The sequence below is a fragment of the Capra hircus genome, chromosome 1 (genome assembly GCF_001704415.2).
Source record: "Capra hircus breed San Clemente chromosome 1, ASM170441v1, whole genome shotgun sequence".
Taxonomy (NCBI): Eukaryota; Metazoa; Chordata; class Mammalia; order Artiodactyla; family Bovidae; genus Capra; species Capra hircus.
The window spans coordinates 35,999,583-36,019,253 of NC_030808.1; the positions used below are offsets into that span (position 1 = coordinate 35,999,583).

A 19,671-nucleotide genomic window follows, 5' to 3' on the forward strand; every position below is an offset into this window, starting at 1 on the left:
TGATGTAGGGAACATTTCAACATGCATGCTTTGAAAAAGCAATTTTTATAATATTTCCATTTCTTTCATCTGCTCATCATTTTCTTTCTAAGCTCTAAATATAAGCATTTCAAAACACAGTTTCTAAAATTCCTTTTGTCTTATATATTTTAAAAATCATCTCAAGCATTTCCAAAGCTTTGATTATGCAACTCCAAAATCTGAATGTCTACTGACTTCTGGGTAACGTACCAACTTCTGCAAACTTCTTTATGTTTCTCACTGACACATCAGGCTCAGCTTACGTTAAAGACAACTGTTCCTCTTCTTCACATAACCTGTCGCACCTATGTTGCTGCCCCTCTCTGCTGGTGACTTTCATTTCCAAGTCATCAAAACAGATTAGTGGAAAATAGGAAAGGCTTTGGAATGGAAGAGTTCTGGCTTTGAATCGAGGCTCCACCCTTTACAGCTGTGTGATCTGGGGTGAGAAGTTTCTTCCTCAGCTTCCTTTGTCTCCTCTGTAGAATTAATTGATGATAGTACCTGCCGCACAGGGGTTTTGCAGGATAAAATGATGCATTGCTGGGAAAGCCCATTACTGTAATGGCCTCATAAAATGGTCAATATGATTATCAAATGTTAACTTGACTCAGAGTCATTATCAGGTTTTCATTTTTTTCAAAGCAAATACCCATCAATTGCCAAGTCTGAGTTTTACCACCAAAATACTACTTGCCCTCAAAAATTAACCCATTCATTTACTCATTCAGCAAATGGATTATGTGGAACTGTGTTTTTGCTGGGAATCAGTAATGGGTTAACTACAATTTCTTCAATTCATCTCCCTCCACTCCTCCTCCAACCCATTCTTAATATTCTTGTCAAAGTAATGTCCCTGAATCTTATATTTGTTTGAATCTCTTGAGTGATGAGAAAATCCTCTGTTACATTCCATACTATCCACACAATCATTGTCCACTCCTCCTCTAATTCTCTGCTGTTCTCTTCACAGAAACCAGAGTGATTCCATGGAGAGGCTTCTTAGTCCTCTGCTCAGATCCCAGGACTGGACTTAACTCCACCAGTTCTTCCCCATAGGCTTCCCAGCTGGCTCAGTGTTAAAGAACCTGCCTGCCAATGCAGGAGACACAGGAGATGCGGGTTCAATCACTGGGTGGGGAAGATCCCCTGGAGAAGAAAATGGCAACCCCACTCCAGTCCCTTGTGGCTCAGCTGGTAAAGAATCTGCCTGCAATGTGGGAGACCTGGGTTCAATCTCTAGGTTGGGATGATCCCCTGGAGAAGGGAAAGGCTACCCACTCCAGTATTCTGGCCCAGAGAATTCCATGGATTGTGTAGTCCATGGGGTTGCAAAGAGTCGGACACGACTGAGTGACTTTCACTTTCACTTTCCAGTATTCTTGCCTGGGAAATTTCATGGACAGAGAAGCCTGGTGGGCTACAGTCCTTGGGGTTGCAAAGAGTCAGACAGGACTGAAGTAACTTCGCAGGCACTAGAATGTAAGCTTCCTGGGGAGACAGATTTCTGACCATTTATTCACTGCACTTTATTGCAATGAATAATGAGTCTAAATATTGAGAGTCCCTAAACAGAGTCTCTAACAGAGGAAATAGAGTCCTAGTACATAATAAGTGTCTAATATGAGTCAAATTAATCAAAGAAAGACTAGCTCCATCTTTCACTTTAGCAGCTTCATGATACACAAACTCAGTGGATGTTTTTGTGTTTCTATGTGTTTTTACACATTGCTTCCCCTGCCCAGAATGTGTTATTTTTCCTCTTTCTAACCATCATCACCCATTCTCACTAGTCAAAATTGCACTTACATTTAAGTTTCTCACCTATATGCCAGCTCCTGGCTTCTGTCCTCTTTCTCTGGTATCTCATCAGCTGTTGCCATTCTTTGAGTGCGTGTATGTGTTGCGGTCTCCACCCTTCTCCAAAGTCCTGCACGCCGCCTATCATCAAGCCCTTTGGATCTACCACCAAAAGAGTTCCAGAATCTGTTCTCCCCTCTTTTACTGATAATGTCCTATCCTCTGTCACTGTAATAACCTCCTAATGATCTCACATCATAGGTCTTTGATCTTTACAATGTATTTTTTACACAGTAGGCCTATTTGTGTCAAATCGTGTCACTCCTCTGTCCAAACCATATACTGAGTTCCTCCTTGTCTGACAATAAAATCCAAAGTCTCTCACACGGCCAGCATGGCCCTACTTGATTTTGTAGTCAACTTCCTCTCAGGCCTAAGGTTTCACCACTTCCCTCCTGGATCACTCTGTTTCAGCCACAGCGGCCTCCTTGCCACGCTTTAATTATACCACCACCCTCAGTCTCACAGTTCATATTCTTTCTGGTCTCTCAGTCTGCGATGCTGTATCCTCGAGTATTCTCTATGCCTGGCTACTCATTTCAAACAAGTGGCTACAAAAGTGAGAACTTATCTCTGGTTACCCTATTGAAATGTCGTTTCGTCAAGCCACCTATAGTCTTCCATTCTGTCTTTGTTTTTCTTTAAAATAATTATCGTCAGCTTAGCTTTCATGTGTCTGTGTGATTATTTACTCTTTGTTTTCTTTCAAGGAGAGCATAAGCTCCATTAAAACACTGATGACTTTACTGTTATTCTTCCCATGGAGAAAGTGGTCCCCAGGAAATAGAAGAGTGCCTGGCTCTCGGTGGATTTCTATTGAATAAATGAATGACTGTCTAACATTAAGCTTACACAAACATATTTCCATTCTTATGATTAAGATTTATCAAGGTCAGGAAACCATGACTTCTGCACCATTATCATAAGGTAGTACTAGAAAACAAGTTTATAACATATATGTGCTTAATAAATATTTGTTTTACTTAGCAGGTGACAACTATGTAAGCACTTATTAAGTGCCAATATAATCTGTTAAGAAACTAAGCAATACTGTAAGAAAGGTACTATTATCATCTCAATTTAGACACGACATAACTGAGACTTAACACAGTGACCAGTATGAATGAAAAGCATAGTATGATAATAATACATATTTTTATTAAAACATGTCTCAATATACAGATGGATCATATACTTTCCATTTAAAAAAATAGTGAAAGGAATTGAAGTCAATTGTCTAAAACTGTTACAGAACTATAGTACCTAAGAAAGTGTGGAATAATATTGGCAAAACTTTACTCTGCATAGAATAGCATATTTATCATAGATAATAGCCAGCAGGCTCATTTACAATATAGTCAGTTGACTTTTGTCATTAATTATATTTATTGAATTTCGAAAGAGTAAAACAAATTACACTTGTCAGAGACTGTGGTGACCTTAAATAAATTTGAAAAATCTCTAGACTAGTGAAATAAGAATAGAAAATAGATAAATCTTGAATTTAAAATACACTTCTATTATTTTATAAGAAAAAATCCATATATCCCAATGACATTTTTTGTTAACTTTAGCAGAATAATAATATGCGTTTACTGCTTCCCAAGTGCCACGCACTGTTACAATTGTTTTAAAATGGATAGTCTACTTTTGTTCACATATCTAGAAAGAGTTTACTATGATTTTTCGCATTTTAGAGTTGTGTGAATTTAATCATAGGCTCTTAAACCTCCTATTAACTAGCAAAGGTAGGCTTCAAACCTAGGATCTGCCTGCATCTAGAGCTTAGACACTAAGATAGCTGGCCTTCCTAAGATACTAAATGGATAAATGATTAAAAATGTTCCTATAAAACAGGGTTGCCACCCAGCACCCGAAGATGTGTCTGCAGCTTTAAAATTGTTGCTATAAAGCAGGTTACATTTCAGAAAACTGCTTTCAGGAATTACACATATTGTGTTAAAAAATAAACTGAGTTATCTGAAAATGTGTAAAACTTAGCATATGTTCCACAGTGACACGAGTTAATTTCATTTCCGTCACTGTGAGTGCTCCACAGGTATATCATAAATTGCTATGAATTACCATGTCTGTGACCCATTATCATAGCAGGAAATTACATGAATCTCACAACTGGTATGAAATGTACTGCTGTCACTGCTATGCATTAATTTCTAAGTAGTTGGCCGTTTGTAATAATTCTGTAAATGTCCATTTTAACACAGTTTTCAGTCTAGACAAGTTAAGCCAATGTGCGTGGAATTTTACCCCACGTTTTCAAGCAGTTATACTGAATTCTAAAATTACCTTTTTATTGGGCAATTTCATATTAAATATGTTTCCAAGAATTGGAAACATGATAGTCTCATTGTTTTACTCGCTGACATTAAAGGGGAATTTAAAGTATGAAAAGTGTAGTTATTTGACTATATAGCAACAGAAAGAGTGAAAATTTTCTGATAAATATAAACAATTTCCTCCAACTTTATGGAACAGATAAAAAGTTAATTGATTTTTAAACTATTTTGGCTTTCTCTTTATGAAAGTAATTTTCAGATTAACGGTAAATTTTTTCATGGTTATACTTCTAAAAATAACATTTTGCAATTATGTTTCTTTTACATTATAAATAGAAATATTTCGCCATTAAAATCAAACCTCTACAGTGAAAATTTTACTTTTCCTGTCTTTCATTACATTGGTACTTTTCGCCTCACAGGAAAAGTAAATTCAAATAGCAGGTTTAATTGAAAACTTTTGACAGTGAAGAATGTAGATATGACCTTCCCATGGTATATTTTATATTTTAATGTATTATATCTTTTGCAAGCTCATTCTTCTGGCTAGAAATTCACTTTTTGATAGATCTTTAAGCATTTTGAATTATTTTGGAAAGTTTTTTTCCTTGCCACCCACCATCTCTCAAACTTTAAGATTGTTTTTCATCTTTCAAAAAATTTTATTATACATTTCAAAATCTTTATCATAAATTTACTAACACACATTTTGTAGAAATTCATTTCCTGATTCTTTTTTTAATTTTTATTTTTACAAAGCTCTTATAGACATGGTATGTGTCTTATATTTAATTGGTTAAGGTCACTCTTTAACACATAGTTAACCAGAGTATTTATTTTTAAAAATCAATGCCTTCTGCACCCCCAAAGCATATTTCTATGCTTTGTTAGTTATGTGAGTTTAACATTTAGCTCATCACGTGATATCTGATTTTAGTAAATCTGTATGAGGTATTTAGTTTTAGGCACAGAGCGAAATGCTTGGGGGGGCTTCCCTTGTGGCTCAGCTCAGCTAGTAAAGAAACCGCCTGCAATGCAGGAGATCTGGGTTCGATCCCTGAGTTGGGAAGATGCCCTGGAGAAGAGAAAGGCTACCCACTCCAGTATTTTGGCCTGGAGAATTCCATGGAGTGTATATATATAGTCCATGGGGTCACAAAGAGTCGGACACAACTGAGCAACTTTCACTTTCACTTAAATGTTTGGAAGGGAAAAATAAGTCAAACCAGAAACCATAAAGGCGAGAAAGAATAATGAGCAAAGAAATAAATGAAAATGCATATAACATACAAATGGATACAAAATAAAAATGGATATAACAATGGATTTGACATAAATATGGTATGTTCCTTAAAGATATGTACCTTTCCTATCTTCTTCATTAAAATATTATCAATATAAAGTTTGGTTCAGTTCAGTTCAGTTCAGTTCAGTCACTCAGTCGTGTTCAACTCTTTGCGACCCCATGAATTGCAGCACGCCAGGCCTCCCTGGCCATCACCAACTCCCAGAATTCACTCAGACTCACGTCCATCGAGTCGGTGATGCCATCCAGCCATCTCATCCTCTGCTCTCCCCTTCTCTTCCAGCCCCCAATCCCTGCCAACATCAGAGTCTTTTCCAATGAGTCAACTCTTCGCATGAGGTGGCCAAAGTACTGGAGTTTGAGCTTTAGCATCAGTCCTTCCAGTAAAGACCCAGGACTAATCTCCTTTAGAATGGACTGGTTAGATCTCCTTGCAGCCCAAGGGACTCTCGAGTCTTCTCCAACACCACAGTTCAAAAGCATCAATTCTTTGGCGCTCAGCTTTCTTTATAGTCCCACTCTCACATCCATACATGACCACTGGAAAAACCATAGCCTTGACTAGACGGACCTTTGTTGGCAAAGCAATGTCTCTGCTTTTTAATATGCTATCTAGGTTGGTCATAACTTTCCTTCCAAGAAGTAACCATCTTTTCATTTCATGGCTGCAATCACCATCTGCAGTGATTTTGGAGCCCCCCAAAACAAAGTCTGACACTGTTTCCCCATCTATTTGCCATGAAGTGATGGGACCAGATGCCATGATCTTCGTTTTCTGAATGTTGAGCTTTAAGCTAATTTTTTCACTCTCCTCTTTCACTTTCATCAAGAGGCTTTTTAGCTACTCTTCACTTTCTGCCGTAAGGTTGGTGTCATCTGCATGGCTGAGTTATTGATATTTCTCTGGGCTATCTTGATTCCAGCTTGTGCTTCTTCCAGCCCAGTGTTTCTCATGATGTAATCTGGATAGAAGTTAAATAAGCAGAGTGACAATATACAGCCTTGACGCACTCCTTTTCCTATTTGGAACCAGTCTGTTGTTCCATGTCCAGTTCTAACTGTTGCTTCCCGACCTGCAGACAGGTTTCTCAAAAGGCAGGTCAGGTGGTCTGGTATTCCCATCTCTTTTAGAATTTTCCACAGTTTACTGTGATGTACACACAATAAACATAACCCTATGTTAAACGCTTTGACATAGTCAATAAAGCAGAAATAGATGTTTTTCTGGAACTCTTGATTTTTCAATGATCCAGTGAATGTTGGCAATTTGATCTCTGGTTCCTCTGCCTTTTCTAATACCAGCTTGAACATCTGGAAGTTCACAGTTCACGTATTGCCGAACCTGGCTTGAAGAATTTTGAGCATTATTTTACTAGTGTGTGAGATGAGTGCAATTGTGTGGCAGTTTGAGCATTCTTTGGCATTTCTTTCTTTGGGATTGGAATGAAAACTAACCTTTTCCAGTCCTGTGGCCACTGCTGAGTTTTCCAAATTTGCTGGCATATTGAGTGCAGCACTTCCACAGCATCATCCTTCAGGATTTAAAATAGCTCAACTGGAATTTCATCACCTCCACTAGCTTTGTTCGTAGTGATGCTTTCTAAGGCCCACTTGACTTCACATTCCAGGATGTCTGGCTCTAAGTGAGTGATCACACCATCGTGATTATATGGGTCGTGAAGATCTTTTTCGTACAGTTCTTCCATGTATTCTTGCCACCTCTTCTTAATATCTTCTGCTCCTGTTAGGTCCATACCATTTCTGTCCTTTATCAAGCCCATCTTTGCATGAAATATTCCCTTGGTATCTCTAATTTTCTTGAAGAGAGCTTGGTAGATAGTAGTTATTCAATAAATATTAATTAGATGTTCTTGAAATCAGATATGTGGAATCTAATGAAAACACTATTTTTTTAGAAAAGAAACATGAAAGAAACATTTATTTACATACATGTATCTTTAATTTTTTTTCTGTTGTTGTTTGCAGTGTTTCAGTACAAACGGGAATCTTTCTGAAATGTTTTAGTAGTCACAAAATTATAGTATAATGAGCTGTGTTCCTTTCTGCATGTGTAACTGTATCGTATATAAATTCATAAGCAAAAAATATATCTCTTTATAATCTTTGGGATATGTTCAATGGTCATACATTCAGCAGAGGTGATCTATTCAGAATTCTCTTCTGGAACTTGCAGAGGTCTTTCTGAATCCCCTCTTTCTCCTTCTCTTTGGAGAACCAACTCCCAGTCTGGAGCAAACCATGTGCCTCTTTTCAGGAGTTCTTCATGGTGGCAAATGAAATGAAGTCACTCAGTCATGCCAGGCTCCTCAGTCCACGGGATTTTCCAGGCAAGAGTACTGGAGTGGGTTGCCATTTCCTTCTCCAGGGGATCTTCCCAACCCAGGGATCGAACCTTTACTTCAGCAAATGAAGTAAAGGTATATCAGCTGACATTCCCAAATTTGCCCAGTCCTTTCTTTTTAAGTAACTCTCCACCTCCCGGCTGCTCAGTGCCCCAAATTCCAGTCATACTGGAACCCCGCTCCTTACACAGATTCTGTCCTCACGGGTCTTCCTGTTTGCTCACACTCTTCCTTTCAGTGAACCCTCCTATTTCTACCTGCAGAGATTCTCATCATCCTACCTTTCCATCTCTTCTTTAGTGATTTTCCAGAACCCCCCTCCACCAGTAATCCTTTATTTCCCCACAGCTTCTTGCAACACCTCAAATGGACCACGTATCATCATCTGCCTTGTGTAATACTCATGCCCTTCCTTCCAGCAGTTTCTGGATAGCAAAAATCACACTTTACTTATTGTTTTGCCGTCTACTGCTTCTAACCTTGGCTTTGCATATAAAAACATTCAATAAATGCATGTGGAGTCAAATTAAACCACTATTATGCTGCTGCTGCTGCTGAGTCGCTTCAGTCACGTCCAACTCTGTGCGACCCCATAGACGGCAGCCCACCAGGCTCCCCCGTCCCTGGGATTCTCCAGGCAAGAACACTGGAGTGGGTTGCCATTTCCTTCACCAATGCATGAAAGTGAAAAGTGAACATGAAGTCGCCCAGTCGTGTCCGACTCTTAGCAACATCATGGACAGCTGCTGCTGCAACAGGTTGGGCTGCCGTCTATGGGGTCGCACAGAGTCGGACACAACTGAAGCGACTTAGCAGCAGCAGCAGCAGCTGTCCATGAGGTCACTAAGAGTCGGACACGACTGAGCGACTTCATGGACTGCAAACCACTGTTATAGAGGCATCTTAAAAAAATCACAAACCATTTCAGAAATCACAGTAGGAGACTACCAAATTATAGTGAACTCTAAAAACTGCAGCATATCTAAAACCAGTTGTCTTGCACTCACACCAAGAGAGAGATGTGACTGAAGGAAGCCCTCCCGCACACACTGTTGACATTTTTTTGTAATGCACACATTTTGCATTTACCACCAGATGTGAAACAGAAGAGCAATATGACTAGACTTATGCTGTTAATTATAATAATATCTTACGAATCTTTGTGGGAGGTAGAAGACGAGGTTATTCAGGTGAGCTTCTACATAAGGCACATCTGGGCCTCAGCAAATCAGGCATCAACAACATATGGGATGAGGGCTGAGCAATAGGGCCTTCGATAGAAAACAGAGGCAGACTATCTGGAAAGATAGACGTAGAAACAGTTTCTGAGGAGATTCAGAAGTCTTGGGAAGGAGAAGGTAGAGAAAATTGAGAAAGTAGTATTGAAATATATGCGCTGCTGCTGCTGCTGCTGCTGCTAAGTTGCTTCAGTCATGTCTGACTCTGTGCAACCCCGTAGATGGCACCCTACCAGGCTCCTCCGTCCCTGGGATTCTCCAGGCAAGAACACTGGAGTGGGTTGCCATTTCCTTCTCCAATGCATGAAAGTGAAAAGTGAAAGTGAAGTTGCTCAATCATGTCTGACTCTTCACGACCCCATGGACTGCAGCCCACCGGGCTCCTCCATCCATGGGAGTTTCCAGGCAAGAGTACTGGAGTGGGGTGCCATTCCCTTCTCCAAATATATATGCTATGATGTGTAAAATAGATGACTAGTGGGAGACTACTGTATAACACAGGGAGCCCAGGCTGGCACTCTGTGAAAACCTAGAGGGGTGGGATAGTAGGCAGAAGGGAGGCTCAATAGGAAGGGGATATATAATTATGACTGTTTCACATTGATGTACTGAGGTCTGTCTAGTCAAAGCTATGGTTTTTCCAGTAGTTATGTATGGATGTGAGAGTTGGACTATAAAGAAAACTGAGAGCCAAAGAATTGATGCTTTTGAACTGTGGTGTTGGAGAAGACTCTTGAGAGTCCCTTGGACTGCAAGGAGATCCAACCAGTCGACTTTTGAGAGTTCCTTGGACTGCAAAGAGATTCAACCGGTCCATCCTAAAGGAAATCAGTCCTAAATATTCATTGGAAGGACTGATGCTGAAACTGAAGCTGCAATTCTTTGGCCACCTGATGTGAAGAACTGATTCATTTGAAAAGACCCTGATGCTGGGTAAGACTGAAGGCAGGAGAAGGGGATGACAGAGGATGAGCACTTGGATAGCATCACTGACTCAATGGACAAGAGTTTGAATAAACTCTGGGAGCTGGTGAAGGACAGGGAGGCCTGGTATGCTGCAGTCCATGGGGTCGCAGAATCGGACACGACTGAGTGACTAAACTGAACTGAACTGCAGAAACCAACATAACACTATAAAGCAATTATCCTCCAATATAAAAAAAAAGGAAGTCTTGGAAGCTGATAGTGGAATATGCTGCCAGGTGAAGTTGAGGGCAAAAGTTGTCCAAAGGGCATAGAACATTGGTTTCCAACCTTAGGGAGTCACCTACTCAAATCTGAATATCTTAGGGAATGTAAAATGAAATATTTTGGATAGACACCTATGAAGTAGTATTTTTAAAAAGGTCTCTGGTTAATGCTTATCCAAAAATAAGAACCTTTGATGTAAGGAAATTAGACAGACTATAGTCAGAAATATGGAATGCTTTTCCACAGATGCAAAGATGTGGCAACAGCTCTGAGATCTCAATATTGTACCACTAAACCAGCCCCAACATGGAGGAGAATTACTAAAATCAGAGGCCTAGAATGGTGAAGCTGAGACTGCCCTTGTTCTTGCCTCAGTCTAAGGGTAGCAGAAACTGAGAAATCCTGAGGCTGAAGATGGAAGTATATGTGGCTGTAAAGTGCTGAGTAAAGACAGAGAATCCAAAGTAGGCCCTAATGGGGACCCAAGGACCCCCACGTATGCTCAAACTTTCAGAAGACATTGCCTTGAATAGCCAGCATCTTGTTCTAACTACAGAATGTACCAGGGCCTATCCAATACCCAAGCAGAGATGATACATTTTCCTGGTCCTAACTCTTTCTCTTATCCTCTGAAGTCAATTCAGTCACTCAGTTATATCTGACTCTTTGTGACCCCATGGAGTGCAGCATGCCAGGCTTCCCTGTCCATCACCAAGTCCTGGAGCTTGCTCAAACTCATGCCCAGCCAGTTGGTAATGCCGTCCAACCCTCTTGTCCTCTGCTGTCCCTTTCTCCTCCTGCCCTCAATCTTTCCCAGCACCAGGGTCTTTTCCAATCAGTCAGTTCTTTGCATCAGGCAGCCAAACTATTGGAGTTTCAGCTTTAGCATCAGTCCTTCCAATGAATATTTAGGACTGATTTCCTTTAGGATAGACTGGTTGGATCTCTTTGCAGTCCAAGGGACCCTCAAGAGTCTTCTCCAACACCACAGTTCAAAAGCATCAGTTATTCTGCTCTCAGCTTTCTTTATGGTCCAACTCTCTCATCCATACATGACTACTGGAAAAACCACAGCTTTGACTGGATGGACCTTTGTCAGCAAAGCAATATCTCTGCTTTTTAATATGGCTTTCCTCAATAATAATCTCTGGTCTTTCTTTCCTTTCCTGGTTTTCCATCTCTTTTCTGTATACTGTACCCAAACTGAGACATTGTCCTCTCTATTTTCAACAAGATATTTGTAATACCATTATCAAATTTCTGCTAATTACTTAGGAGTTAAAGGTGGGTGGGAGGATGGATAGTAGTCATTATTATTAAGATTACTGGAAGTGCTGTCTCAAGCATGTACCTCCTGGGCATCATTATCTTTAGACTTTGGCCTGCACCTTGTTGCTGATGCTGAATTTTCAGTATCAAATCCCCATCTTCCCTCTCCTCAGTCCTCTGGTTATAAATGTATTTCTCTGATTTGACCCCAAATCATCACCAACAAAGTGCCCCAAACCCCCAAATTCTGTTTCTCATTTGTCTCAACTCTTTTATTTTACTCTACCTTTTAATATAATACTATTACAAGTATGTGTGTGTGTGTGTGTATACTTTTGAGGCCTATTGGCTAAGAAAATGCTATTTAATAATAGATGGAAATATAGTGAGTTTGTTACATACATCTGGGTCTGACACTTGCCAGTGACATCTTCCTGTAAGTGATTATGCCTTGCCGAGCTTATGCTGATGTGTGATAAGTGTTCAAATATTTCTAGGATGAACACTGCGTTTTGAAACAGCTATGATATGTGCAAAGGGAATAACATGTAAGTGTAGAAACAGGAGAGGAGAAAGAATGACATGAATCAACTTTAATATCACTTACAGTTGTTAAGAGGACTTCCCTGGTGGCTTAGAGGGTAAAGCATCTGCCTGCAATGCACGAGACCCGGGTTCGATCCCTGGGTTGGGAAGATCCACTGGAGAAGGAAATGGCAACTGACTCCAGCACTCTTGCCTGGAAAATTCCATGGAGGGAGGAGCCTGGTAGGCTATAGTCAGTCCATGGAACCACAGAGTCGGATATGACTGAGTGACTTCACTTTCACTTTTCACTTTCACTTTCGTAGTTATTAAGAGCAGCATTAGTCACATTAGCATTTTCTAAAGTGCAGAACTATGTGCTTCTTATTCACCATTGAAATATAAATGTAGTATTACAGACATAAGAATATTGGTATCATTTTCTTTTTTAATATCATCTGCAAATTTCTAAGAAATGGTTTAAACCATATAAAGTAAATCACGAAGGTTTTTCTCACTTTCTAAATATTTAAGTTAGCCTATGCACTAACTGTATCACAGGTTCTCCCTCTTTTAAAGAAAATGTAAACACTTCCTCCTACTCTCTATTAGCAAGTAGCAAAAAGTGTATCCAAGAGTGTAATTGATGTTAACAATGAGTACAAATCATTTATTACTATAATTGAGGTTCATTAGAATGAGAGTTATTAGGTTAAATGTTGATTAATTGTTAAAAATATGTTTTCCCTCAAAATACATATTTGACTCAGTGACAAGAAGCTGTGCTATCTAAAAAATATAAATTGAATCACATCTTACACTGTATTTTGTTGATAAGGAGGCTCATGGTGCTAATGTTACAGGGAATAGAATTCTGAGTCATTCTTCTAAGGAAAAGAAGTCTGGGCAAATGTTTTCCTTATAGTTGTAATAATCTGGGGAAAAAAAAAAAAAACAAGAAATTCAACTCTGGTCTCTGTGGTCTAATGATAAAAGTGTATATAGTAAGAATCTGGGAGCCAGGCTATTCCTGGAATTATCGATTTTGAAGAATTTGAGCCTTAGAAGGAATTCGTGTTCTTATTAGTCACTAGTTCTGTGTCTGTGTTATTAAGTTCTGTTCTTACTAGTTCTGTGTCCCTTTCTGCTCGACAGTGTTACTGCTGGACACGCCTTGAAGAGATTCTTCCTTAGGATTAGAAAAATGAAGCGGTAAATGCTTTGTGCCTCCCAATTTTATATGCCACTAATTCTAATTCACCCATTTTCTTTGTTCACATTGGCCTTGGCACAATGACTATGATAGTATATTATCTCTAATAATTTATGAATATACACAATAGTTCTTGGAGTATAGAGATTGGGTAAAATGAATATTCTTTTAAATTATAAAATGTAGGAATTACAACAGCACTTTAATGATTTCTGTTGCTGCTGTTGCAAAACTGCTTTTTTAGGAATTTTATTTCCATTCTTGAGTCCTCAGCGATTTCCTAGGTGTCTCAGTGATAAAGAATCTGCCTACCAAGCAGCAGATGTGGGTTTGATCCCTGGATCTGGAAGATCCCCTGGAGGAGGAAATGGCCACCACTCCAGTATTCTCACTTGAGAAATCCCATGGACAGGGAGTCTTGGTGGCTACATACAGTCTATGGGGTTGCAAAAGGACAGGACTGAGCAACTAAACAAGTCTTCAGCAGACGCTAGAGTTAGAGATCTACTGTTTTTTTGCAAATGGTCTAAGATGGCAAGTCACCATCACTTACAGGCAATTTGGTTTTCATTACAAATTAATGAAGTGATAATTGCTCTCTGCAACCTTTTTATGCACAGAGCATGCTGGTGCTGTTTGCATTATCTTCTTGCAATTTGTACCTCTGCATTCAAGGGCTTGTGATAGCTTGCCAAATTAGCATTCAAAGGGAAATGTTAGACTACATTGATATCTCCATAATTAAAATCATATTTTACATCAAATTGTGAAAATCTTTACATGGTGTCATTTCTGTATGGTGTCTAACAAAATGCTGTCCAGAGCAGGAGAAAATTGCAACTGATTCATCAAATTACAAACTTATCTATTCTGATAAGAAAATTCTGACCTAAAATTTTTGAAGTCAGTTGGCTAATTTTTAAATAGGCCTATCATCTAACATTCTGTAAAAGGCCCACAGAAAGCATTTATTCTTTGGAGTTTTTGTTAGCTCTATACTTTACAGTGCCATCATAGAATCAATGTAATATTAATAAAGATGCAACATAATAATACTGTTTAACATTACAATTTTTTTGAGCTTCAACTCAGTTCACAGGTTTTTAATTTTCTGATATTAAAGTTAGACATTAATTTTGGTTTTGAATATGACTTTACTTTTATAGGCACCTCAGTGTAAAATCCTCAGAAATGAGACTCTCATATATACTTTTGTTCTTAAAAGCTGTCCATATAATATATTTATAGAGTGGTTGTTTGAAAATGATAAATTGGTGATTATTAAAAATACATTATGAGTATTTTCTTGTATATTATTCTAGGGTTTTCTACAATAACAAAATGGGTTCCTTTGTTGGATATTAGGCATGACAATAAAGACAAGCCAATTTTGCCTCCAGAAAATTAATGCTTCTCAAATATTCCAGACCCTGAATGATCCAAGTTACTGAAATAAGTGGTGCTGTTTAATTATTTGCTTTTGGTTTGTTCTTAGATTGCTAGGAGAGCTAATGAGACTAAAGAATTTTAAAACTGTGTTTCTCACATTGGTAGTGGGGAAGGGTGCAGCTTGGATTTGATAATTCAAACACTTTAATGTAAATAATTATTTTTTTGGCTAATGAGGTTCAAAGGCCAGATAAATGCCATATTTCTTTACTTTTGGTTATTGTGAATTTAAAAAAATAGCATTTTTATCTCACTTTGTAACTAGAAGTTGTGGATTGGATTTTCTATGTGTATTTAATAAATATAAGTAGAAAATACATTAATATTTTTTAAATGCCATTGATTTAGTTAAAATTATTTAAAACTTATTTCTTATGAAAATAAGTAAATCTCTTAATGGAGAAGATTTTAGGAACCCATTTATAATGGGCATTACAAGGATTTCATTTATTTATTTACAAAGTTAAAATATATTCTCTAATGTGAACTTTATTATTTCCTTGAATTATTACTAAATATACTATTAAAAATATAATTTTTATGCATTGTATTCATCTTTTATTCCCAAAAAGTGAAGTTGTGTGCTGCATATTATAAAGGATATAAAGAACTCTAAAATCTAACAAATGTATTTGAAACAATGTTAAACTAATCTAATGATGTATCATGAATTAAATCTAAAACTGAAAAAGATATTTAATAAGTGTTATATGAAACAGAAAGTGTCTTAAGCACGTTAAGGTTATGGGAGGCATCGCAGAGAAATGAGCAGAGACCAATGCTCTTTCTTTATACCATAACAAAAGAAGATCCAACATTTCTTTTGAAAACATAAAAAAGAGTTCACAGAGACAAGAACAGTATGTGCATAAGTGAAACTTATAATTCTCTAATCTCAATTCAGACTTTTAGAAAAAAAATAAATGTAAGTTGGGAATAGTGTTTGGAAAAGCGCAAATACCAACTGAAGAGTTTGAAGTTCTTACATGAGTAATGGGGAGCCATAGACGATTAGAACTCTAATATGACATGGAAAACGATGTACTTTCCTAGCAGCATTAAGATAACTAAGCATGATATAAATAGAGCGTAGACATAGGTTTAACAGTTAAATAGCATAATAGTTTTAGAATCATAAATAACACAAACAATGTGATGCTAACTTGAAAGCTTCTCAAAACCTGTATAAGGATCAAAGAAACAGCGCTTAACTTTTCTAAAAAGTCTTGAAATTTTTGAGTGTATTTACAATGAAAAAAAGTTTTATTACCATCATAGACCAAACTGCTATAACAACAACTTAAGTAGCCGTGTATTTCTTTCATGTGGAAAATTTAATGTGGATAAAAGATATTAAGAATTGAAATGTTCACTATACTTAAATCCTCTGTTCTACATGTATAACTATTTGTTGGATTTTGGGGAGATGGGAAGGAGACATGTTCACGTTTTTAACTTCAGAAATTCAAAGTTCTCCATCATGTATTTCTTTTTTTTTTTACTTTATTATTTTTATTATTTTTTTATTATATTTGCTTGAAATGATCAAGTATGTTAATAATGTCATGCATAAAGATACCTGGTAATGAAATAATTTAGATTCACTTTCTTTGTGATATACTGATTTTACCCAAGTCTGGCCCAAATTGGGGAAAGTTTAATAAAGAGAAGTGCTAGGCAGTGGTATTTTTCTTTTTCTTTTTAAAGAGCAAACCAAAAAAAAAAAATCCTCTAAAATATACAACAAAATAATTTTTATCATGTTATTAGAGATGACTGATTTAACATTTTTATCCTAGGATGTTTGTCTAGGTCCAATCAATTGCTAAGCAACTTCTTCCTGAATATCACACAAACTCCAGTAAAATTCAAATGTGTTCATCAAAATTTTGAATTATTTTTTGTCAAAGAACTCAGAGAACCTTGTGAATAATAAAAACTGCAAATAAGAATGTGACAGAGTTGCTGTACATCTTGATCTTTAATGAGCAACAGTGAAGTTTCTGCTTGTTTTGTATTTTCTGTGATGTCATTAACATCTTCATCTTGTATTCACAATTATTCATCATGCTTAACTCATTAATTCTGTCTTTCTTTTTTTCTTCTTCTTTCATTCTTCAAGTGGGAAGAGATCAGTGGTGTTGATGAACATTACACACCCATACGGACTTACCAGGTGTGCAATGTCATGGATCATAGTCAAAATAATTGGCTGAGGACAAACTGGATCCCCAGGAACTCAGCTCAGAAGATCTATGTGGAGCTAAAGTTCACTCTCCGGGACTGCAATAGCATTCCACTGGTTTTGGGAACTTGCAAGGAGACTTTCAATCTGTATTACATGGAGTCTGATGATGATCATGGAGTCAAATTCCGAGAACACCAGTTTACAAAGATTGACACCATTGCAGCTGATGAAAGTTTCACGCAAATGGATCTCGGGGACCGTATTCTTAAACTCAACACTGAGGTCAGAGAAGTAGGTCCTGTCAACAAAAAGGGATTTTATTTGGCTTTTCAAGATGTTGGTGCTTGTGTTGCCTTAGTGTCTGTGAGAGTGTACTTCAAAAAGTGCCCATTTACAGTGAAGAATTTGGCTATGTTTCCAGACACAGTACCCATGGATTCCCAATCTCTGGTGGAAGTTAGAGGTTCTTGTGTTAACAATTCTAAGGAGGAAGATCCTCCTAGGATGTATTGCAGTACAGAAGGTGAATGGCTTGTACCCATCGGCAAGTGCTCCTGCAATGCTGGCTATGAAGAAAGAGGTTTCATGTGTCAAGGTAAGAGTCTTCTCTATTTTCCCTAGAGTGGTACTTCTTACTTGTGAATTTATGGTAGAGTAATTGAAATAAATGAAACCACATTTCACTTAGCAGCAAAATGTGGCTCAAACTAAACAGAGACTATTTATAGACTTAATTTATCCCTCTTGATGTGTTGATTCATAATTTGGTACAAATATTAGCATATTTGATTATGTGGTGCTAACCTACATACTACTAGACCAATTGAAAGGGGGAAAAAAATCTGTCTCTTTTATGTAGAGGGAAGAAATGGCATTGGAACTAAACTAATCTGATTCTAACAGAATTAGATTCTCCACTGACTATTTATGGTTGTGCTCATCAATCTCAGAGTAATACACAATTTATTGCTATAAGATATATTAATAGTGTCTCTTCAGTGATCTGTGCATAAAATATGGATTTACTTATAAAACATTAGTGTTTTAATAAAAAATATTTTATTTAAAAATCCAGAGTTGATGCTTCAGTTTTGGGTATACAGAGGAATAATTTAAATTATTTAAAGTTTTGATCATGGTAAGTAAAATCAAATAAAAGATCTTCCTTTCCACAAAAGATTATATTAGATGATAATTTCCACTTAATCCCAAAGTTTGTTATTTAGCATTAGTCAAGGTTTAGTGTTTAAGAACACACAAAAATTATCATTAAAATTTTAAATGTTTCAATACATGGGAGAACTTAAATTTATAGTCTTTGGAATCTAGTCTGTTTTAATACCTTTTTGTTGCTGTTAACTTAATCAAAAGAATTGAGTTTGGTATTCTACTTGTGGCCATTTAGTAAATCTCAAGTCCATGTGAAAGAGATGAATCTTCTTTATATATAAACTGACCTTTCTCAGAATCTGAACAGACATAGCATTTTGCTTTTAACTATAGATAGTTTATAGATTTTTTTTTTAATGACAGCAAATGATACACCCTAGTCTGATACTTCTCCACATTATTTAGATCCTTGGCAAGAGATCAGAATACTCTTACTAAATATGGTTTTGAAAATTCTAAACTGGAAACAACATACTAGCTACTACTTGCTTGGAGAGAAGAAGTCTCAGTGACCTTTATATTCCACTTTGAATTATATTTTATCACTGTGGTACTGTTTGTGTTATCTTTGTGGGATTTATTTTAAATAAAATAATAAAAGCTTAGATCAGGGAGCCTTGGAGGAGGAAATAGGCAACCCACTACAGTATTCTTGCTGAGAAAATCCCATGGACAGAGGAGCCTCATGGTCTGTGTTCCATGGGGTGACAAAGAGTTGGATGCAACTGAGCAACTGAGTACAGGTCAGGAAAAATTTAAAAACTATTTCCTCCAGTTTGTTTTCTACTGACAGTCTCTGATATCCACACCGAGAAAGGAACAGATGTGCCTCTGTCTCAATATCATTATCAGTATGCGCCGAACCATCTCACACAATTTTTTCCATTGAGCAAGAACCTAATCATTGTTTAGATTTTAAATAATTTGTATATGATGCTTTGTGTCTTATTTAAAAGTATAATAGAAAAATGTGTCAGCCAGATAAATAGGATCACATGAGATGTTAATACAAATAAATAAAACATGCACATAATTAACCAATATCACATGCTGCCTTGAGACAAACTTTAGTAGAAGAATTTTTAAAAAGAAAGTGACATTAAATTGTATTCAGAAAGTTTACAGTAGATTCAGAATTGCTTGTTTTTTAAACTTATTTTAATTTACCGAACAACTTCTTTAAAGTAACCATTATGTTACTCGATATTCTATGGCAAAACTACTCTTAGAGATAATATTTGTATCAAAGTTTTATTTCCTTGATTCTTATAGTTTATTATATTGAAGATATTAATAGCACCTCCTCGACACAGTGATGATATATTATCAGACTTTTTCAACATTTAAAAATACTAGTTGCAGCATTAGATGCATATGCATAATAACAAATTATTCGAAGAAAAACATGCTGAATAAGAACTAATTATAGTAGAATTAGAGAAAGAAGATCAAATGGGATATGATTGGAATTTACAAGTGTAATGACTTTTCAGTAATGTAACTAAAAGGTGCAGCTTGTTCTTAGGGTTACATCTTACCATTTGCTTATGTTGCCAGGTGAATTTTAGTTCGGTTCAGTCC

At 37.0% G+C, this 19,671-nt stretch overlaps 1 protein-coding gene across 1 annotated transcript in view; it reads left to right on the forward strand.

Annotated features, from left to right (window-relative positions):
• Positions 1-19,671, forward strand: part of EPHA3 (EPH receptor A3) — a 409,122-nt gene that overhangs the window by 103,863 nt on the left and 285,588 nt on the right. The window contains exon 3 of the mRNA XM_005674802.2: positions 16,855-17,515. Within this exon, the coding sequence (XP_005674859.1) occupies positions 16,855-17,515 (661 nt within the window). The remainder of the gene's footprint in view (positions 1-16,854; positions 17,516-19,671) is intronic.